Source organism: Callithrix jacchus, chromosome 10 (genome assembly GCF_049354715.1).
Source record: "Callithrix jacchus isolate 240 chromosome 10, calJac240_pri, whole genome shotgun sequence".
NCBI lineage: Eukaryota > Metazoa > Chordata > Mammalia > Primates > Cebidae > Callithrix > Callithrix jacchus.
Genome location: NC_133511.1, coordinates 20,093,843 through 20,117,375, shown reverse-complemented (window position 1 = coordinate 20,117,375; position 23,533 = coordinate 20,093,843). Strand labels below are relative to the sequence as shown.

Here is a 23,533-nt window from a genome sequence, read left to right as displayed (position 1 = left end):
CTACTCTTAGAACAAAAATCAAAAGCTTTAACATTATCTAAATGGCCCTTATGAGTTGGCCGTGGTCTACTTTACCTCATTTTAGACCACTCTGACTTTGCTTTTTAGGCATGATCCACACTAATTTAAATTTTCAATTCCTCCAACAGACCATGCTTTCTTTTCCCATCAGGACTTTTGCATATATTGCCTCCACCTCCAGGGTTGCACCCTTCCACATTGTTTTGGTTCACTTCCACTCATCCTTCAGAGTTTGGCTCAAATGTCAATTCCTCAAGAAAATTTTCTCTACTAGGCACCACCTAACATCCCCAAACCAAGCTAGGCCCCAGAGGTATATATCACAGCATCCTGAAATTATCCTTGAGAGCAGCTATTACAACTGATACAAAATACTTGCACTGCAATCCTGTTAAATGCCCTTCTATCCTCCTAGCAAATGAGCTCAATATGGGCAGATTGAGCTCATTTTCTCAACTACTCTGTACCCTATGCTCAGCATACAGTAGATGCTCTATGAATATCTGCTGAATGAACAGATAAATGAATGAGCAAACAAGCAGCTTGAGATGTTCCAAAAAGTCAATTACAACTCTGATATTCCATTACAAATTGATCTTGACCTGCCAACTATGCAAACAGTAAACAAATGTTCTTCCTATCCATCAGGTAATGATAGTTTTAACAACTATTTCACAGATTCCAGATAACACTAATTTAATGTTCTCCCAATGTCATCCTATATCTTCTTGCTTTCCTTTTTTACCTGTTTATTTTCTGCCTCCTTGACAGCCTGATTTACATAATTTAAGATCTGACGACAGTGATCTGCAGCTTTCTTCACCTTCTCCCTTTCTGTTGGCCATTCTAAATATGGGGAAGAAATCCAAAATGTAAAATAGAGGAAATGAGCAAAAAACCATTAAAATATATGTAAATGAGAGTTCATTTTATTTCAATAGTTTGAAGAGCATATTAAGACCTTGAAGGTTTTTGTACGAACATAAAACCTATGTCAGTCTCAATTCAAACCGTCTTTGGACAGGTAAAACTTCTTGTAACAGTACTTTAAAATATAAATTCTAATCTCTAAAAAGAAATCACAGTACAGAACCTGAAATCCAAGAGGAGATACTTTACCTGAAGTACCAGGGCCACTATATTACACACTCCAGAAGAACAGGTCTCATTTACTTTGTAAAATGGAAATCCCTTCTTCCCCTGGGATTTCATAGTGCACAGCCTACATAATTATGTCCAGGGAACTTGTTAAACAAAAATTTTTAATAACACAATTCAAAATAATTTCAAAACAAGTTTCTTTGAATTTGTGATTTTATTTAAAGAAAGAAAATAGATTACAACATTAAAAGAAGATGAAATTTACCAAAACGTACTGAGGTGGCTGGGTGCAGTGGCTCATGCCTATAATCTCAGCACTTTGGGAGGCCGAGGTGGGAGGACTGCCTGAGGTCAGGAGTTCGAGACCAGTCTGGCCAATATGGTAAAACCCCACCTCTACTAAAAATACAAAAAAAAAATTAGCCAGGCATGGTGGTGTGCGCCTGTAATTCCAGCTACCTGGGAGGCTCAGGCAAGGGAATTGCTTGAACCAGGGAGGTAGAGGTTGCAGTGAGCTGAGATTGCGCCACTGCACTCCAGCCTGGGCAACAGAGCAAGACTCCATCTCGAAAAATCAAAAAACAAGCAAACAAAAACATACTGAGGCTATGCCATGTCTGTAATACAAAAACCAAAATCAGAACATTCAAAATTATAATCTTCCAAACCATAGTCCAACTACACTGAGTAGATACAGTAAAGTTAATGTGTATGAGTTGGTTAATGTGTATGAGAGTAAACCACCTTTGTTAGCAGGTGCCATAATTAAGAATTTCCTAATTATGCATTCAAACTCTCAGGCACAAGAAACAAGATTTCAATTGCATTATATTATTAATGAGAACTAAGTATAAGAACTTAAAGCTCAACTGAGAAACGGATTCACTTCATGTTTCAAAACAGGAGAGTTGGAATTACAACGCATTAATTTGGCTTAATAAAAGTCATAGATAGATATTAGATATACACGAAACATCTCTTCAACTCAGAATTTTTTCTTCAAAGCAAAAATGATGTAGGCTAGAACAAGGATGGTCAAACTTTTTCTGTAAGGGCCAGATAATTTTATACCTTGAAGGCCAAATGGTCACTGATTAAACTACTTGACTCTGCTGTATAACACTATAAATGTAAAAACAATCAGGGACAGTCCATAAACAGATGAACATGGCTGTGCTCCAATAAAACTTCATTTATGAAAGCAGACAGTGAACATGACTTAGTCTACGATTCATAGTTTGATATACCCTGTGCTAAAGCTACTAATGGAGTGCATTAAATCAAACAGCCGGAAGAAGACTAGATTATATCTTGTTGGAAAATCTTGGTGGGGCATGGTGACTCATGCCTATAATCACAGCACTTTGGGAGGTGGGAGGATTGCTTGAGGCTAGGAGTTTGAGACCAGCCTGTGCTACATAGTGAGACCCTATTGCTACCAAAAAAAAAAAAAAAAGCCAGGTGTAGTGATGCACACCTGTAGTCCCAGCTATTCAGGAAGCTGAGATGGAAGGAATGCTTGAGCCCAGGAGTCTGAGGTTGCAGCAGACTATGAGTGTGCCACTGTACTCCAGCCTGCAGGACTGTGTGAGACCCTGTCTATTAAAAAATAACAAGCAAATGAAAAAGAAAATCTTGTACTATTTGGAAAGCCAATTCCATTCAGGCTGCTGTAAGATACTATTTACAGGTTTTTTTTTTTCTAAGCTTTTTTATTTTGGTGAAAATGTACCTGTGTATTTGGCAATGTTATCCAATAGAAGTGGGTACTTAGTAAGTCTTTGCATTTGGGTGGGTATAATATCCTTCAGTTGAAGACGACGACACAGTGGATTACTTTCAGCATCCTAAAATTAAAGTGAAATAAGTGAATCTGTAATTCTTATTAAAACCATAATTAACATGTACCATGTATTCACCATAAGTGTTTAATGCATCACAGTTCTGGTTATTAAATCAAGATCTTTAAAAAATGCCAAGATATATCATTGCCACACTATACTTCAGCTTTCTCCTTTACCTAATGGGGAAAGAGAGCCTCTATCACTACCAATGGCTTCTTTGTTATCTGTTTAAGCAGGGACTAAAAGCATCCATAAGCAACTTTCTTGTGTTAAAACAGCTTTATCTTCACCTATTCAGAAAACCTAGGTCCACTTTCCTATGGTTGACATTCCTATCAAAGTTGGCTTACTGATTTGTTATCTGCCATTCCAAGTAGGCACAATGGATAACCACTCTGAGTATTCCAGCTCATCTATACCAGGGGTCTGCAAAGTTTTTAGTAAAATGCCAGTTTGTAAATATTTTAGGCTTTGCAGGCCATATAGTCTCTCACAATTATTCAGCTGTACTGTTTTGGCACTAAATTAGCCATAGAGAATATATAAATTAGTGAACAAGGCTCTGTGAAGTAAAGAACTCTAATATGGCCTCCAAAGTTTCCATCCTCTTGTGTAAATACTCTGTGTAATCCTATGCCCTTGAGTATGAACATTCTGGAATCTGTGAATACAATGGGGTATCACTCCTATGATTAGGCTCCTACCACATAATTTTGAGATTATAAGAAAGGATATTGTCCTGGCTGGGCTTGACTTCATCAGAGGAGCCTTTAAAACAAATCTGTCGGAAAGCCACATTCCTACTGGCCTGGAAGAAAACAAACATCCACTTCTAAACTGCCTAACAGGACCATATGGCAGAGGTATCTGTGTTCTCTAGGAGTTAAAACTGGTTCCTAGCCAACAGCTAGCAAGGTAGGACCTCAGTTATACATTTACAAAGAAATGAACTCTGCTAACAACCCGTGAGCTTAGAATATAACCTTGAGCATCAGATGAGAACTGCAGCTCCAGCTGACGCTATGATCTCAGCCTGGTCAAACTCTGAAGGGAGGATCCTGTTAAACCATAGCCACATCCCACAACGACTGTGAGAAATCTGCCAACTGGTGTGTTTGTAGTATACTGTGTTTACATAAAACTTTATAAAAACAGGTAACAGGCTAGATATGGTCTGCGGGCCATGGTTTACTGACCCTTAATTCATATACCACAATGAATATGGCTGTTATGTTTCTCCCTGAACAAGCCCATTCTCATGCTTTGACAATATTCTCTTAACAGTGTATATGGTTGTTTCCTGATAAAAACCTCATGGCAATGTGGATTTCCATATCAAGTATTTTAATCCTGACATATATTTGTTGTTATTCGCCATTCCAAAATCATTTTTATACCTTCCAGGAATTTGAGAGATAATATATAGCTTTTAAAAATATTAACAGAGACTGGCACAGTGGCTCACGCCTGTAATCCCAGCACTTTGGGAGGCCGAGGCAGGTGGATCACTTGAAGTCAGGAGTTCAAGACCAGCCTGGCCAACATGGTAAAACACCGTCTCTACTAAAAATACAAAAATGTAGCAGGGTGTGGTGGCATGAGCCTGTAATCTCAACTACTGGGGAGGCTAAGGCAGGAGAATCACTTGAACCCAGGAGGCAGAGGTTGCAGTGAACTGAGATCACGCCACTGCACTCCAGCCTGGGCAACAGAGCAAGACCTTGTCTCACAAAAAAACAACATTAACATCGATGCAATCTTTGTAAAAGTCTTAGTCAGAATTCCCCCAGTTTATCTGATAATTGATAAAAACTTGCCTTATTTTTTTTTCTTACATGACTCACTCAACTCACTTGCACAAAAGTCTGAAATCGAGAATCCTTTTTCTGACGAGACTTGATCATTTCCAGGGCAAAAGGCTGGTTACTGCAAAAGGTAGCAGCAGCATGTTTCAATTTCTCCTCTCCTGGTCCGCTGAACTGTGCCAAGAATGCAAAGAAAACAAAGGAGAATGGGATACTGAGGTTATACAAGGCCAAAGTGACGGACAACCAGAATCCTTTCAACATTTCAATAAGTACTCTCAAGTGACAAAATATACAGAACTGCGTATCTAGGTGGAACAGCAATGGCTCTGCATTAAAAAGTCTGACCTTGACATACCCAGACCTTTTCTGATCATATTCCAATGTTTTCTGTTTGTTTGTTTGTTTGTTTTTTAAGATGGAGTCTCGTTCTGTCATCCAGGCTGCAGTGCAATGGCACAGTCTCAGCTCATTGCAACCTCTGCCTCTTGGGTTCATGTGATTCTCTCACTTCTGCCTCCCAAGTAACTGGGACTACAGGTGTACCCCACCACACCCAGCTAATTTTTGTATTTTTAGTAGAGGCAGGATTTTACTATGTTGGCCAGGCTGTTCTTGAACTCCGGACCTCAGGTTATCTGCCCGCCTTAGACTACCAAAGTGTTGGAATTTCAGGCGTGAGCCACTGCGCCCGGTCCCAATATTTTCTTTCTTGTAGCCTATCACACCCTATTACCTTTCAACCTTTGCTACTTGTAAACTGCACAGAAAAGCTGACATTTGGAGAACGTAAGACACAAAATGCCTGAAGATAGAGATTAAATTTTCATTTTCATTTTTGAGACAGTCTCACTCTGTGGCCCAGGCTCAAGTGTAGTGGCCCTATCTCAGCTCATTGCAACCTCTGCCTCATGGGTCCAAGCGATTCTCCTGCCTCCACCTCCCAAGTAGCTGGGACTACAGGTATGTGCCACCATGCCTGTCTAATTTTTTTATATTTTTAGTAGAGACGGGGTTTCACCATGTTGGCCACTCCTGATCTCACGTGCTCTGCCTGCCTTGGCCTCTCAAAGTGTTGGGATTACCGGAGTAAGCCACAATACCTGGCCAAAAATTTAATTTTCTTACACCCTAACACCTTTACGACAATTACTCTCTTACCACTCTGGGAAGCAAATCCTTGGTATACTAGCATTTTTTCTTACTCACTGTAAAACCCACTACAACCATGAGCAGAGGATAACTTTTCTGGGTTGAAAAAAATTAAATCCCTGCTGCTTCACCTGTGCAGGAACTGGAGCTGGCTTGGGGGAAATCAGTAAGTTTATGAATTCTTGTGCTAAAAATTATACTTCTCACTAATATTTTTTAATTTGTGAATTTACATTTCCATATACCATGATTTTAAGGTTTTTGATGGTTAAACACCTAACAAGTGATTTACTAGAAGGTGCGCTTGTAAGTCAAATACATTTTTTTTTTTTGAGATGGAGTTTCACTCTGTCGCCCAGGCTGGACTGCAGTGGCACAATCTCAGCTCACTGCAAACTCTGCCTCCCAGGTTCGAGCAATTCTCTGCCTCGGCCTCCTGAGCTGTGATTACAGGCGCCCACCACCACACCTGGCTAATTTTTTTGTATTTTTAGTTGAGATGGTGTTTCACCACTGTGGCCAGGCTGGTCTTCAACTCCTGACCTCATGATCCATCCATCTCGGTCTCCCAAAGTGCTGGGATTACAGGTGTGAGCCACGGTGCCCGGCCTACATTGTTTTTTAATACTACCTCTATACTTGTAGATAATTGCTTTATGCTTTACAAAGACAATCTTCCATTTAAAGCCATATTCCGAAAAGTTTGTACACAAAGGCATTTTGTAAAATGCCCTTCTGCAGCGCATTTGTAGATAAATTCAGAGTATTTTTTCAAGTAGGACACATACAAAGCAATATTTTAATAGGTCACTCCAACTTTGTATTCTTACTCTATGATAAATATGACACTCAACATGTTTAACAATGAGTCTGGCAGCATTTTTGGCATGTTAGTCAATCAAAGCACCACACAACCACAAAGAGCAGCTGGGTTTACCAAAGAAAATAATGGCCCGCAACTTAAGCAGGTCTACAGTAGTTTTACAAGCAGTTTAGGTTCAGGTTCCTTGATTTCTGATGGAGTTATATCCTAATAAAACCACCAAAAATTGATAATATCTTAAGTTGAAAATGCATTTAATACACTGAACCTACTAAATACCACAGCTTGACCTAGCCTACTTTAAACATGCTCAGAACACTTAAATTAGCCTACAGCTGAGCAGACTCTCATCTGGCAGTACAGCACAGTTAGAGCAGTTGTTTACCCTGTGATCGCATAGCTGACCAGAAGCTGTGGCTCAATGCTGCTGCCCAGCATCGAGAGTAACACAACACATATTGCCAAGCTCCGGAAAAGATTAAAATTCAAAAATCAAAGTATGGTTTCTACTGAATGTGCATTAGTTTCCCACCACTGTAAAGTAAAAAAATCACTGATGCCGGAACCATAGTAAGTCAAGGATTGTCTGTACATGTAAAGTGATCTTAAGGAAACAATACTGAAAAAATACTCTCCAAAATGACTTTATTTAAACAGCAAGAGTAAAATCTAAAGGCCTATTTATGATTTTTGCTTTCATGATTTCTGGCCAATGCCTTCTTCTAAATTAATGCTTTGTACGTGACAGTTAAAAACCACCATCTGCTCTTCCTCAAGTTTGTTTTTAGCGGTACAGGTATACCTCATATTTGTATTGTACTTTGCATACACTGCATTTTTTACAAATTGAAGGCTTGTGGCAACCCTGAGCAAGTCTGTTGGTGCCATTTTTCCAAAACTACATGCTCATGTCATGTCTCTGTGCCATATTTTGGTAGTTCTTATAATATTTGAAGCGGTTTCATTTTATTTAATTTAATTTATTTATTTTTTTCAGACGTTGTTTCGCTCGTTACCCAGGCTGGAGTGCAATGGTGCGATCTCGGCTCATCACAACCTCTGCCTCCTGGGTTCAGGCAATTCTTCTGCCTCAGCCTCCTGAGTAGCTGGGATTACAGGCACGCGCCACCATGCCCAGCTAATTTTTTGCATTTTTAGTAGAGACGGCCTTTCACCATGTTGACCAGGATGGTCTCGATCTCTCAACCTTGTGATCCACCCGCCTTGGCCTCCCAAAGTGCTGGGATTACAGGCTTGAGCCACCACGCCCAGCCCATTTTATTATATCTGTTATGGTGATCAGTGATCAGTCATCTTTGATGTTACTATTTATTTTTTGGGGGCACCATGAAATGTACCCACATACAGTGGGGCAAACCTAATGGATAAATGTTGTGTGTTCTGACCACCCCGCCAACTGGCCATTCCCCCTTATCTCTTCCCTCTCCTTGGGCCTCCTTATTCTGAGACACAATATTGAATTTAGGCCAATTAACAATGGTGCAATGGTCTTTAGGGGTTCAAGTGAAAGGAAAAGTTGCACGTCTCTCACTTGAAATTAAAAGCTAGAAATGATTTAAGTTTAGTAATGAAGGGATGTCAAAAGCTGAGAAAGGCCAAGAGCTCTTATGCCAAATGGCCAACTTGTAACACAAAGAAAAAATTCTTGAAGGAAATAAAAGTGCTATTCCAATGAACAAATGAACAAGAGGAAAGTGCAACAGCCTATTGCTTATACGGAGAAAGTCTGAATGGTTTGAATAAGGAAGATGAAACCAGCTATAATATTTCCTTAAGCCAAAGCCTAACCCAAAGCAAGCCCCCAATTCTCTTCAATTCTATGAAGGCTGAGAGGTAAGGAAGCTGCAGAAGAATTTAAAGGTAGTAGGGGTAGATTGATGAGATTTAAGAAAAGAAGTTGTCCCCATAAGAACTACAAAGTGACGCTGCAAGTGCTGATATAACAGTAGAAGCTATAGTAAGTTATCTAGAAGACGTACCTGAGATAGTTGATTACAATGGCTACACTAAACAACAGATTTTCAATGTAGATGAAACAACCTTCTATTGGAAAAAGATGCCATCTAGGACTTTCATAGCTAGAGAGGAGAAATCAATGCCTGACTTCAACTTGTCAAAAGGAAGGCCAGCACTCTTGTTAGGCACTTTAAATTGAAGCCAATGATTATTTACCATTCTGAAATTCCTGGGACCCTTAAGAATAATGCTAAATCTACTCTGCCTGTGCTCTATAAATGAAACAACAAAGCCTAGATGACAGCACATCTGTTAAGACCTACTGCTCAGAAGAAAAAGTTATTTTAAAAATATGATTGCCCAGGCCAGGCGCGGTGGCTCAAGCCTGTAATCCCAGCACTTTGGGAGGCCGAGGCGGGTGGATCACGAGGTCAAGAGATCAAGACCCTTTGGTCAACATGGTGAAACCCAGTCTCTACTAAAAATACAAAAAATTAGCTGGGCATGGTGGCGTGTGCCTGTAGTTCCAGCTACTTGGGAGGCTGAGGCAGGAGAATTGCCTGGGCCCAGGAGGCAGAGGTTGCAGTGAGCCGAGATAGCGCCACTGCACTCCAGCCTGGGTAACAAGAGCAAAACTCCATCTCAAAAAAAAAAAAAATTATTACTGCCCATTGATAATACATGTGGTCACTTAAAGACTTCTGAAGGAGATGTACATGGAAATTAATGTTGTTTGCAGGCCTGCAAACACAATATCCATTCTGCAGCTCATGGATCAAGGAGTAATTTTGATTTTCAAGTCTTATTATTGATTATTTAAGCTACCATAATAGTGATTCCGCTGATGGATCTGGGCAAAGCAAACCGAATACCTTCTGAAACAAATTCAACATTCTAGATGCCATTAAGAATGTTCATGATTCACAGGAGAAGGTCAAAATATCAATATTAACAGAAGTCTGGAAGAAGTTGATTTCAACCCTCTTAGGTGACTTTGAGGGGTTCAGGACTCCAGTGTACGAAGTAACTGCAAAAGAACTAGGAGTAGAGTGAAGCCTTAAGATGTGACTGAATCCCTGCAATTTCATGGTATGACTTTAATGGATAAGGGGTTGCTTCCTACAGATGAGCAAAAAAGGTGGTTTCTTGAAATGGACTCTACTGCTTGATCTTTTTCCACTTTACATTAACTTTGCAAAATGGGTGAGTTTGCATATTTGAAAAGGTTAGTTACTCAACCTTGAATGTGACCATCAAGTGTCCATAAAAACATTTTTAAAAACCAGAAAATTTCCTTACCCACGTAAGCAAATCTTCCCCAATCTGATCGATAACAGAGGTCTCATTCCTCTTTCGAACGGCCTTCATTTGTTCATTCAACCCAACTAAAGATTAAAAATAGAAAAAAATTAATAACATACTAAGTGTAGACAGAATTACTGGTAATACAGTGTAGCTAATTTTTTTTTTTTTAAGAGAATTTTCACAGTAGTATAGCTGCTTCTAATCTCCTTAAATATAAATCTGGGCATAGTAATTATACATCTAGTTATTATAAGCTCTATCTGAAAAACAGGTGCTAAACAAAAAGCATTTTTGGAAACTAGCACATTACACACATACTAGCTGCATCAAATACTCATTTAACCTCAAGAGTTCATCTATAATCATGCTCAAAAAGAACCTGAATTTATACAGTACAAGTAATTCTGCTCACTGATCCTCTCAAAATGTGTAAGTTTACAGGAGATGGATGTAATCAAGCCTGCACTTGTCAATGCATGCCTGTGAAACCTAAGATTACCCACAAGGAATAAAAGGTATCAATTTGGTTAACAGGTGTTTATAGGTAGTGATGACATGAAAAAGAAAGGTCAAAAATTAAGGGTCATAGAGAAATAGTGACCTATAAACCAGAGGAACATCATATTACTGTCCACAAAAGTCCAAGATGACTTCAACCAAGACATGTCAACAAGGTAGAATTTTTATATACTTATTCCAAGCATTCCAAGCAACAAAAAAATAAAACAATTCCTTAGGCCAGGCACGGTGGCTCATGCCTGTAATCCCAGCACTTTGGAAGGACAAGGCAGGCGGGTGGATCACTTAAGGTAAGGAGGCCAGCCTGGCCAACATGGTGAAACCTGTCTCTATGAAAAATACAAAAGTGAGCTGGGTGTGGTGGTGCATGCCTCTAATCCCAGCTACTCAGGTGGCTGAGGTGGGAGGATCCTTTGAACCTAGGAGGTACAGGTTATGCCACTGCACTCCAGCTTGGGCAACAGAGTGAGACTGTCTCAAAAAAATAAAAACAATTCCTGAAAATTATCCATGTGATCATATACCATATACTACTATTTACAAAATACATGTATACATATATTATTATATTGGATATATATATCTAAAGAGATATATCCTATAATTGACAGGAAATTTTCAAGGGTGATTTTGACTATTCATGTTTTTCACCTTAGGCACTAACTTTAGACTAGAAGCCCTTTGTGGACACATTGTATATGAAAGACTGATTGTGAGGAAAAGGATCTGGTAAAAGGTCCAGTCATTCCTTTATGTATGTTACATTCTCACATATAATTTCAGGAATACCAATGTGGGTACATTTACAAAATTTTATGCTCACAATCTTTTCTCTATTGGAAATGTTAGGGGCAAAGATCAGAGTAATTTCTCTTACTATGAAGTTGAAGAACATCTTCCAAGTTTGAAAAAATTTTCCGTAGCTCTGAGGGCGACAGAATTCCTTCTCTGGACACTCGCTGATAGAACACTTGATCAAGAACCTTCAGTGTTCGAACATGAGCTCTTTCAGTGTAGAACAATTCTGAGCAGGAAAGAGATATCAAATATTGCCTTACTTAGAAAAATTCCACAGGATCAATCATAGTCTTTAGCTGGAATGAAGTAGCAAATGAATTATATAATAAATTATTTAACATTTAGAAAAGATGAAATGTCTCAGAAGTCATTCTGATTCCAATAAATTCTCCTACATACTGGCTGTGAGAGTTAATACTAACAAATAAAAAATATCATTCAAAACTATTCTTTTAGTGTATCCCCAAACTCATCCACCTGTTCACAATAACGCCCACCTATCACAACTCTTATCATTAGAAAATTGTAAGCCCCAACATCATATAGCCTTGAACTTGAGCCCTCTTAAGAAATAATAGTACTTTTGGTTATCTAATTTGCCTATAAACACTCATTTCTGGGGTCAGACTTACAATTTCATTATGTCTCAGTATTGTCAGAGACAAGATATTTACTCAAATCACATGCTAAGGATAGTAAAGGGTACAGCATCCATTCCACACATTGATCACACACATGCTAGAGTAAATAAAGAACACTACCCTTGGATACAGAAAGACCTGAAACAAAATTTTTTCCTTATAAATTATCAGCTGTATGTATGATCTTGATGAATTCAATCCCCCTGGGCCTTGCCTTCCTCATTTAAAATCTATTCAGAAAAATAACTTAGTTGTTACAATGATTTTTCAACTTAAAGATCTATAAGGCTATGAATCTTAAATATCTTAAAGACTAAACACGTTTTCCTTTTAAATTATCGATAAGAATCACAGAAGCATTTGCATTTTCTTGAGTTCAAGGATTATCTGTCCAGCTTAATTTCCTATTTAAAAGAAAAGGCTAGGAGAAACTTTGAAGCAAAATCCGAGGCAGAGAGATTTACTTTTCTCTGACAAAACTCAATATTTGTAAACAACAACAAATTGATTACACTCACCATTAATCACTTCCTGTCTCTTGATCTCACAAGGTTTTAGTCCCAATAACACTTCTCGACTAACAAGCTGCTGCCAGTTGGGTGGATCTGTCTCTAAGTCATTTTCAAATTGTTCATCCTCACTTTGACTTTCTCCAAAAGCTACACTGTCAAACCTATGAAGAAAAATGGTGAATTCAATTTGAGGACTTCAGGTGGACAATGGGAAACAGCCCAAGTCTTTACATTACAATAAATTCTAATCAGATTCCTGAATTGGACTTAGCACAGAACCTGAAATTTCATCCTCTCCTACAAATGGCTGTCTTATATATACTTCAAAATACAGCTTCTGAATGACCAGTGTTTCTTAAGAGCTTTCTTTTAAACTATGTAACAGATTTGTATATAGGGTTTCTTTTCCTTTAAAATAAAACTTTAGAGGGAAAAAGATTGTGTTTCTTAAAATGTGCATTTATTGAAAGCTGCTTGGGATTTACTTACTTTCGAAAGGGCTTTGGAGTCCCATGTTCAGTCACCCTAAAACATTGGAGAGGAAAGAGTAACATGAAAACAAAATGGTGATCAAGAGATTTATACCAAAGACACTCAAACCTAGGTTACACTTCAACAGCTTGATAAATCATTCTTTGGGATATCGTAATAATTTAATATAAAATAAATAGAAGAAAATTTGAGTACCTTTCTAAATTTCAGTAACAAGTTCTGAAATGGTGTTTTAGTTCTTTTTTGCACCCAACTTATTTGTTTATTTTATGTTACTTTTTACAGTTTGAAGTGGGGGCTCACTATGTTGCCCAGGCTGGTCTCAAACCCATGAGTTCAAGTGATTGATTTTCCTGCCTCAGCCTCTCAAGTAGCTGGGATTATAGGCACATACCACCATGCCAGGCTTAAGTGCTAGAACGCTACAAAAGTATAGAAATAGTATATATTTTATAGGTAATGCTCTAAGCCTCTGTAAGATATCACTGAATTACCTTTCTACTTCACATTCCTCCTCCTGCACTTGGTCTAACGGAGGTGTTGGGAAATCAAAGACAGTATTGAGAGTACGAGGGGTGCCATCTAAGCTGTCTCCAGGTGCTGGTGTTTCTCCAACTTGCTTTGATCCTGTAGACAAAAGTCAAACATTTGAAGAGTGTTACCACTTAATAAAGTCACTGATCACCAAAAAAAATTAGTTCCCAGAAGAGCTAATCCATAGCTACATTCTTATTTAAACAACTCCAAGTTCACTAGAACTAAAAATTTAATATACAAAATTGAGGCATCCCAGGCTCATGTGATCCTCCCTTCTCAGCCTTCTAAGTAGCTGGGCCTATAGTTGTGTGCCACCACACCTGGCTCATTTTCAAATTTTTCGTAGAGATGGGGTTCCACTATGTTGCCCAGGTTAGTCTTGAATTTCTAGGCTCAAGCAATCTTCTTGCCTTGGCCTCCCAAAGTGCTAGGATTATATGATTCTGACCATGCCAGGTCAGAAAAATCACTTTTAAAATTGCTTCTTAAAAATTAACATAAGAAATAGCGATGACTCACATAGTGCAGAAGAGTATACAATGAGGAACAACATTCACCCATCCTATCCTTGTCTACCCCCAGTATCAATTCTTCATGCTTTCAAATGTGAGTTATTACAGTAGTACAACTACAAATAATAACCTCTTTTCATGATTTATTATCTTTAGGTAATAACTATTTCTTTCCCCTGTGAGGATTTTGTTGACTTACACTTTCCACCTTCACTTCCCCCCCATTTCTTCTCAATGTTTAATAGTTTTATCATTACTACTAGCTGGATTATCAGTTACTACCTAAATATAAATGACATATCTATGTTTTTGTTCTATCAAAAAGTTAGTACCTCAACGCTCTTCTATGTCAGATTAGGTATTCAATGTCAACATCCTCTCCCTCCCTCTAATTTTATTTCCTTCCTTCTACCTTTCATTTCTTTCAATTACGTTTTTACTTGCATCATTAAAAGAATTTTTTACATTTGTATTCTAATCTGCAGCCATAATGAACTATTCCATTTTGGCTGGTAGGGTGATTCTCAAAGTCTGAAAACCAATGAAGAGTGCTGATGACATATACATAGCGTCATCTACAACATCCACACATACATCATTCCTGCCAAATGAAGAAGTATACTAGTTAGGGTTATATGCTTTTTCCTACGGGTCCAATGATGCAATCCATAGGCCACTTCAAACAACATTGATTACCTCTGCCGCTTCATACCGTCCACTGCCTAAGATCCCCCTTTTCTGATTCGTGATGTTCTTGTGTTCCAATCTGGAGCAGTGGCTCCCTTGGCCTGTGACACAACCATCATTTTAGAACTGCCCTCTGCCACTCTCCTGGGTGTTTCCTGGATCTCATGACATATTCTTTCTTGTTTCTCTCATGTTGCTGGAATGTATATCCCCAAATGATTTTAAAGGGAAGGGTACATTCTGGTTCAACTGTGGATCCTTGCGTATCTGAAAATGTCTTTATTCTTTCTTCATATCTGATGAAGAGCTTGGATGGATATAGGACGCTAAGTTCAAAACCACTTTCCTTCAGGAAGGTGAAGGCATGGCTTTTTTATTTCAGAACCCAGTGTTATGATGAGGCATGTGATGCAGCATAATCCCCATTTTTTTTTTCTCTGAAAGCTTTCAGGACTTATCCCTGGTGCACTAAAATTTCAAAGGACATGTTAGCAATGGGTTTTTAAAAAGCATTCATTATAGATGGTTCTCAGTTGGCCCTTTCTACCTGAAGATGGGTGTTCTTTTTCAACTCTGGGAAACATTCTCCTGTTGTTTAACTATATCTTCTTCATGTCCTCAGCTGATATTTTTTGTGAAAGAGACAGATGTTGGCCCTCTGTAGTGGTTCTCTATTTAATTCTTTTCTCTCAAATTTCTATCCTTTCATATTTCTGATGTACACTCTAAAATATTTCCTTGACTTTAATTTTATGGACTTCTCTTTATTCCTTTAAATACTGACAGCTGTGGTTGTCTGAAAACATATCCACACATTTTTTTATATTCTTCCCCTCAGGGGTGGAGCCTAATTCCTCCCTCCCTGAGTGTGGGCTAGATTTAGTGACTTGCTTCTAACTTGCAGAAGTGACAGGGTGCACCTACAGAGACAGAGTCAGAAAAGACACTGGAGCTTCCTTTTTGCTCTCTTTTTTGGGTTACTCAGGAAAAGATAGCTACTATTTCATGGAACACTCAGGTATCTCTACGGAAAAGTCCATGTGGCAAGAAGCCAAGGGCATGAGCAAGGAGCTAAGGCCTCCTGGCAACAGCCACCTGAGTCACCATAGAAATGGGCTAACCATTAAGTTTTCTGATGACTGGCTGATATATCTTGACTGCAACTTTGTGACAGACTCCAACCCAGAACCAACCAGCTAAGCTGCTCTAGAGTTTTTCATCCACAAAAAAGTCAAGATAAATGTTTTTTGTGTTAAGCCATTAAATTTTGGGGTAATTTATCACACAGAAATTGGTAATATAACAGATGTTACTGTGTTTAATAGTTGTATCAAAAATTTTTTGTCTCTGAATGCTTCTCCCTATTCTTGCTTTATAGAGATAACTTCTTTAATGTCCCCAAGTATACTACTTAAGTTAGAAGTTTTTCTTAAGTTCTTGTCTATTATCAAATTATCTTTTTCTTCCAGGGGAAGTTTTTCTGTTTGTATTCTCTCTTTATGTCACTGTCTGATATGTTTGGCATTATATGTTATCTTACGTCTTGACAACAAGAGTGAGTAACAATGCTTGTATTTAATGATGAAAGAGAGTGGCTGACTTGGCTTTCTCGTTGCTGTTTAGAAACAGGTCTATTACAGTTGAGAGCTCTCTGAGCACAATGAGTCGCCGGCATGCCTACTGTCAGGCTTTGGGCTCCCAAATGTACAAGCCATCAACACTGTGGAGAGACTAAACTCTCCCTACACAATTCACTCAATTATTTTAAAAAAGAGAACACCGTTTTTTTCCTCCAGTCTACAAGTGACAGAGACTGCTCTATAATGAAGGGATTAGAAGCTGCTGACATAACTATCTTGATTACAGATCTACAATTAGTTTATCGTTTTCAGCTCTATTTCTTATTCCTGCAGTGTATAACATATGTGAACTCTGAGCCCAAAGTCTCTCCAGGGTTCCAATGAGCAGACTGGCTTCTATCTTAAACTATTTAAAGAAATTATGGGCTCTGACTTTCCTTATGATTTTTCCTTGTGGTTCTTTGTTGTTGTTGTTGTTGTTGTTGTTTTGGAGATAGGGTCTTGTTCTGTCATCCAGGCTGCAGTTCAGTGGCACAAACATTGCTCACTACAGCCTTGTCCTCCTAGGATCCAGTGATCCTCCCACCTCAGTCTCCTGATTACATAGGACTACAGGCACATGCCATCTTACTTGACTTTTTCATTTTTTGTAGTATAGAGACAGGGTCTTGTCACGTTGCCCTGGCCGGTCCTGAACTCCTAGGCTCAAGCAATTCTCCTGCCTCAGCCTCCCAAAGTTCTGAGATTACAGGAGTGAGCCACCATGCCCACTCCTTTACATTTTATCCATCAAATTACTCTTGCCTGCTTTCAGTCTCCCAAGTATTTGTTAACATCTCTTATTTCCTGTTAACATATTCCCCTCCTCTACTTTCTTTCTCTTTGTGGTTTCTGTTCATCTGTCACCTACTATGTTTTTATTTTAATGAATCCTGGGAGCCATGAAATATCAGTGCATATACTCAATCTAACATCTTCAGAGTTCCATATCTGACAAAATCCCAGAACTTTTTCCAAATGTCACCTGTACTTTTTTGCCTTATGTAGAAACCTGCCTATTCCCAGGGGGTTACCTCTTCTGCTACAGCCCTCTGAGACAGAAACTGGTGTTTCTGTCTTACATTGTGTATGTCAGGGTGGAGATGAGATGGATGGCCTTCTTTTCCTCAATATGATTTTTGGACCATTATCTTGTCTTCTTTTTTTTTGAGACAGAGTCTCGCTCTGTTGACCAGGCTGGAGTGCACTGGAGTGATCTTGGCTCACTGCAATCTCTGCCTCCTGGGTTCAAGCGATTCCCCTGCTTCAGCCTCCCAAGGAGTTAGGATTACAGGTGCATGCCACCATGCCCAGCTAATTTTTGGATTTTTAGTAGAGATGGGGTTTCACCACGTTGGCCAGGCTTGTCTCACACTTCTGAGATCAGGTGATCCACCTGCCTCAGCTTCCCAAAGTGCTGGGATTACAGGCATGAGCCACTGCGCCGAACTTGTCTTCTTGTATAATCTCTTGCTCCATTGAGGCTCTCATGCTCTGGATATTATCACGTGTTCTTCATCCTTACAACATTCATCTAGCAATGCTAAACCTATGGCTCACAGTTTTCCTCTCCATGAAAAAAGTCACACTTGGTAACCTCAAACCCCCATGAATATTAAGCTATTCAAATTCCTGGGTCCTTGGTTCCTTGCTGTCTTCATCCCTAGCAGCCTCCTCTATGGCACCTCAGGGACCACTCCCAGAGCTTCATTCTTGATCATGTCACCACCAGAAATTGAACCACCTCCTGAATCACTGGTATAGACAGGCATTCCCTTCTTCAAATAAAACCACCTATTATCCCAGCTCACTTGCTTAGAAATCCATTAGAACAAGGATGAAGACATGGTAATAAGCTCCTTGCCCAATTATCTACAATAATTACTTCATATCCTTCTTTACTCTTCAAATTCCTTTGCTCTTCTTACTGAACTCTTACTCTCAGTAAATAGTCTTATCCATTACATACACTAAATCCTCACAACTCTATTCTAATACTTATATATCTTTCCCACATATTCTACCTTTTCTTTCAGCTGGTTTCCTACTAACAATTAAAAATAAAATCTCTAGTTAATCTCAGATTTTTAAAAAGTCTTCTTTAGACACCTACATCTGCCTCTAACTACCACCCAGTTACTGACCTCAATATTCCCTTTACCTTTCCTTGACTGGACTTGGCACAATTTACAACTTTTATATTTGTGACTATCACTCTCAAGAGAGTAAGCTGCATGAGGCAAGCATCTGTGTATAATTATGGCACGTTAACATCTGGGACAAAGCTAATGCCTGACAGAGAGCTTAGTAAATACTTTTTGGACAAATGAGAATTAAAATGATCATTCAGCATAAATTTATTATTGGTTGTAGCATATTAAAATGTTAAAATTAAACTGGGATTTAGTCTTGATTAAAATAATTTGCCACTCTACTTTTCAGTTACTGTTGTTTGTTTTGAAATCTTGATGCTTATTGAGCTGAACTATAGCATTAGCTCACCTGTATCATTCTCTTTCCCTCCTTCCTGGGAAAAAGAGGCCCCTGAAGCTACAGAAGACATGGAATTGGCAGGCAGGTATCCAGTGTCTGTTCCTTCATTTGCTAACCCACTCTGGCGCAACTTGGCAGAGTCCTGAGGTTCAGGACTCACAGATGAGGGTGTGGATAAGTGCTTAGGGTGGCGCGCCTTCTGTAGTTCCATGGCTCTGCCAACTGAACAGAAAATGATGGTTAATAGTCTGTATTGCAAACTAGCTGAAAAGAAAAAAACGAAAATGTAAAAGAATCTGGAACAATGTCTGAAACATGGTGGACCCTAAAAATATATATAGTGAATTATTATACAGAGAAACATACACACAGATGAAGGAAGGAAGAAGAGAAGAGAGAAAAGGAGAGGAAGTTAGAGGAGAAAGATGGGGAGATGGAGGAGGGATGAGGATGAGGCAGTAAGATGAAGGTGAGGAAGAGGAGGAAGTAGGGAAAGAAGGAGGGTCATGAGAAAAGGAAATAAGGAGAGCAGTGATGGACAGAGGGAGGAGGAATGCTGAGAGACAGACATGGAGCTTTGCTCATTTGTAAGAATGAAGATGAAGTCCTTTATATTTGTGAGTTCTTAGTAAGCTGCCACCCCAGTTCTCCCCCAAACACTCACAACTTCATCATCACAATGTGCCTCACAGATCATTCAGACCAATCCCCATCCTGCTAATTATCCTGTTCACAAAGTCACCACAAGAAGCCGAAGACTCCCACTATGGTCTTCATCCTCCATAGCGTTCTGTACCCTCACACAGCTTTTTATACCCATCTAACCCCACCTTCCCTAATTCCTCAAATTCTTCTTTTGTATCCCTTGGAATTCACGGATAGCATCTGTGAAATCCACTATATCTTTAACTTTCTCTAAAAATTTCCCTCCTTCTCCATGTTTCTCAACAAGGGGCACTACTGGCATTTGAGTAAGGACTCCTCATTGTGTGGGACATTCACTACCAAAGGTCCACTCCCACCACTCTACCATGCCAATATCTTTTTTTTATTGAGACAGTGTCTCACTTTGTCACGCAGGCTAGAGTTTAATGGTGAGATGATGGCTCACAGCAGCCTTGACTCCCCAGACTAAAGCAATCCTCCTACGTCAGCCTGCCAAGTAGCTTAGACTACATGCATACACCATGATACCCAGCTCATTTTTGTGGTGGTGGTTGTTTTTGTAGAGGAGGATCTCTCTATGTTGCCTAGGCTGGTCTCGAACTCCCAGCTCAAATAATCCTCCCACCTCGGCCTCAGAAAGTGTTGGAATTACAGACAAGAGCCACTGCACCTGGCTTCAGTGTTTTCAAATGTGGTACTGCCTGAGATAAGAACCATCACATGACCCCTTCCCATGGTACCACCATCCCTATTTCTCCTGCAGCCATCCCAAGTGGGCTGATCTCTATCAGAAAATAAAGTAGAGATGTGGAGAAATTTTAGAAGTAAGGAGACTAAGTAAGTATGTATAAAGAGGCTAAACAGTGTGGTGGAGAGATATATACACACTTTTTTTTTTAATTTAACAAATACAAGTTGAAAGCAAACAGAATCAGAAGAGGTAAGTAAACTATGTTATGGACATTTGACAGAATACTGCCACTAAAGATGTTTATGACAATTATGTAGCAAGAGAGCGGGTACTCAGTTCAGAAATAATGCTGAACGGAAACAAGGCATATTAAGCGTTCAGCAACATTATCTTAACAACTCCTTTTTCCAGAAAGTCATTCTAGCCAAGAAGCCTCTGATATGAAGAGGGTCTGGAATAGTGAAAACATACCACTTCAAACGTCAACATACTTGCACTGTTGTCGTGACGGCTTGGTCTCCGTGGGGGTCCCAGGATACTGGGGAATCCTCTTCGCTTCCCTTTTTCTTCCCCTTCTTTATCTTTCTTCATACTTTGCTAGAGTTGAAGTACAAAAAATAAGAGATATGTAACAGAGTAAATTTCTTTTGCTATTTTCATAGTGTAATGCTAATGATTAGCTCAAAAAAACTGTTAAATGTAAATGAAAACCCGTGCATATGTATGCACATACACAGAGTGCTCATTAAAAGTTCACACAGTACTGTGTACACCTCAAACTCAAGATGTTTTCGCAAATCCTTCATCACTGACAGTTGGAAAAAATCAAAGGGTAGCTTTATAGCACATTTACCAGGAACTTATTCTATTAAGAATTCATTCATCCATTCAACAAATATACTAACAGTTGAGAATATAATAATAAAAAAGGTCCTTATATTCATACAGCTTTCCAATCTAATAAACCCTAAACAAAAACACAACTAATTACAAACTGACAGAATACTGCCACTAAAGATGTTTATGAAAATTATATAACAACATAGGAGTAATTAGTTCAGGCAAAGTAAAAGTATAAGGCTTGAACAGAATCAGAGACAGCACTCTTTGTAAACTGCTAATTTCACTTTTCACATTGTCTAATGTTAGTTTAGTTTATATGTCTGGATTTCTCACTAGATTTTGAGTTTCTTGAGAACAGAAATAATACCTTATACATGTTGGTATAACTAGCATTAATTTGCTGATTAAGTAAATACGAAGACAATGAATGGAACACACTGCAACCAGATGTAAAGCAGCCCTAAGGCCTCAACATGCTATTACATTATTTCAGTCTTACCTTGATTTTTGGAAGAAATCCAATCCGACCCCGCTTGTGCTCCAAATTTCGAGGCTCTTTCACTTTTACTCCCAAATGCTTCATATACATGAGAATAACATACTGCATGGTGGAACTGGAGGAGAAAGGATGAAGTAAATTAAGCTTCTGAGAAGGGAGGGTTAGTAGAATAAAGACATCAAATGATTTCCAAAACCCCAAGCTTGAAATTATTGAAATTAATCAAACAAAAACTAAACAACTATCTAGTCATTGCACAGAGAAAAGAATTCTACTCAGGACAACAGTAGAATATTAGTCAAATAACACACAAGCCACCAGAGGGAGACCACAATCTTTATTTGTAAGTTAAAAGAAATAAATTGTAATTTAGGGCTGAAAGGAAAAAACATAGCTTATTTTTTTTCTTAAAATTCTTGGGGAAAAAAAAACAATTATGTTACCTCTTATCTTCCTCTACAGCCTGAGCAGTCATCCTAAAAAAAAAAGTTTACAAATGAAATATAGAAATTTAATTTAATTATGTATTTATTTTTTGGGACAGAGTCTCACTCTGCTGTCTAGGCTGGAGTGCAATGGCATGATCTTGGCTCACTGAAACCACCTCCCAGGTACAAGTGATCTTCATGCCTCAGCCTCCTGAACCAGCTGAGGTTACAGGCATGCGCCACCATGCCTGGCTAATTTTTGGGTTTTTAGTAGAGATGGGGTTTCACCATGTTGGCCAGCCTGGTCTTGAACTCTTGGCCTTAAGTAATCTGCCCACTCAGCTTCCCAGAGTGCTGGGATTACAGGCGTGAGCCACCATGCTTGGCCTTAAAAACTGTTATTAACTCAGACATCTGAAACAACAGAACAGAGCCAAATGCCTTGGGGCACATCCTAGAATACCACAATAACCCTAATCCCCTGAAGAACAACATGTGTTTCACCCTCATGTCACCTACTGTACATGTTTCGTAGCAAGAAATATGTCCAAGGCCCATACATTGAAAATAATGAAAGTAATCAACCTGTTTTTGATCACTGATTAGAAATTTTAGAGTTACCCATTTACCAACACCCAGAAAAAGGAATACAGACATTCACCGAAAATATGAGAAAAAAGAAAAACAAAATTTCAGTTTCTCAAGTACTATGACAAAATAAATAGCTCCACATACACAAGCTGACAGCTTTCTAAATGTGCCCAAAGGGTACTTCAAGCATAAGTAGCATCTCAATAGAGAAGGCATTTCCACATATACTTCCATTACTTACAATACTTCTTCAATTTTGGCCACAATCTGTTCTGCACATGTCCGCTCCTTCTCCAAAGTTAACCGGTCCTTGTCTCGCTCTGCATCAAGTTTAGTCAGCTCACTTTCAGCCAATGTCAGTCCCATACTACGTTTCTGCCTAAAGTGAACAGAGAATTTCCTGAGGTAGCCTAAAGAAAAACTACCTCACCCTGGGATGTTTCATCACAGTCTCCATAGCTATGGTTTCTAGGAACAGGCAAAATTTCCACTTACGGGTTCATGTCATCTAGGATACTAGAGGGAGAAAAACTCTAGAGGCAATGACTCCAAGAAAACATATAACATCTTGAAGGAATACACTTAGCATAGACATGGCACTGAGTTCAGATACTGAAAGTGCTTGGTATAGAGAATCTGGACTTTTAGTTCCACTCTAACCCTTTGGCTCCAGATGTTCATTATGTTTTAGTAACAATAAGACTATATGGTTTATCTAGTGCTAAGCTAAGTATTTAATGTGTAACTTTTTCTTACCTAAAAAAATTTAGAATCATCATATCAAATTCTGTCTACCACTATGCTTACCGAAAGTCTTCTAAGTGCCTTTGAACTTCTGGATGGACTCTTTCTTGCATAGTTTGGATATAGTGGCGATGTAGATCCTCAGGAATGAGCTCAGGTCTTCTCTTTTCTTCATAAATGAAAGAAATTATGTTATCTAAAGGTACGTTCTGGGCAACATACAACTGGCATAT

At 38.9% G+C, this 23,533-nt stretch overlaps 1 protein-coding gene across 13 annotated transcripts in view; it reads right to left on the bottom strand.

Moving 5' to 3' along the window:
• Window positions 1–23,533, bottom strand: part of ARHGEF12 (Rho guanine nucleotide exchange factor 12) — a 152,793-nt gene that overhangs the window by 19,486 nt on the left and 109,774 nt on the right. For all 13 annotated transcript variants that reach the window (XM_002754442.6, XM_009006989.4, XM_009006990.4 and 10 more), the window contains 14 exons: window positions 23,364–23,469; window positions 22,798–22,935; window positions 21,981–22,013; window positions 21,538–21,652; window positions 20,687–20,792; window positions 18,848–19,060; window positions 13,485–13,617; window positions 12,988–13,023; window positions 12,505–12,659; window positions 11,425–11,571; window positions 10,023–10,108; window positions 4,820–4,945; window positions 2,855–2,969; window positions 767–867 (listed from right to left, as the gene is read on the bottom strand). In XM_002754442.6, coding sequence (XP_002754488.3) covers window positions 767–867; window positions 2,855–2,969; window positions 4,820–4,945; window positions 10,023–10,108; window positions 11,425–11,571; window positions 12,505–12,659; window positions 12,988–13,023; window positions 13,485–13,617; window positions 18,848–19,060; window positions 20,687–20,792; window positions 21,538–21,652; window positions 21,981–22,013; window positions 22,798–22,935; window positions 23,364–23,469 — 1,610 coding nt within the window. The remainder of the gene's footprint in view (window positions 1–766; window positions 868–2,854; window positions 2,970–4,819; window positions 4,946–10,022; window positions 10,109–11,424; window positions 11,572–12,504; window positions 12,660–12,987; window positions 13,024–13,484; window positions 13,618–18,847; window positions 19,061–20,686; window positions 20,793–21,537; window positions 21,653–21,980; window positions 22,014–22,797; window positions 22,936–23,363; window positions 23,470–23,533) is intronic.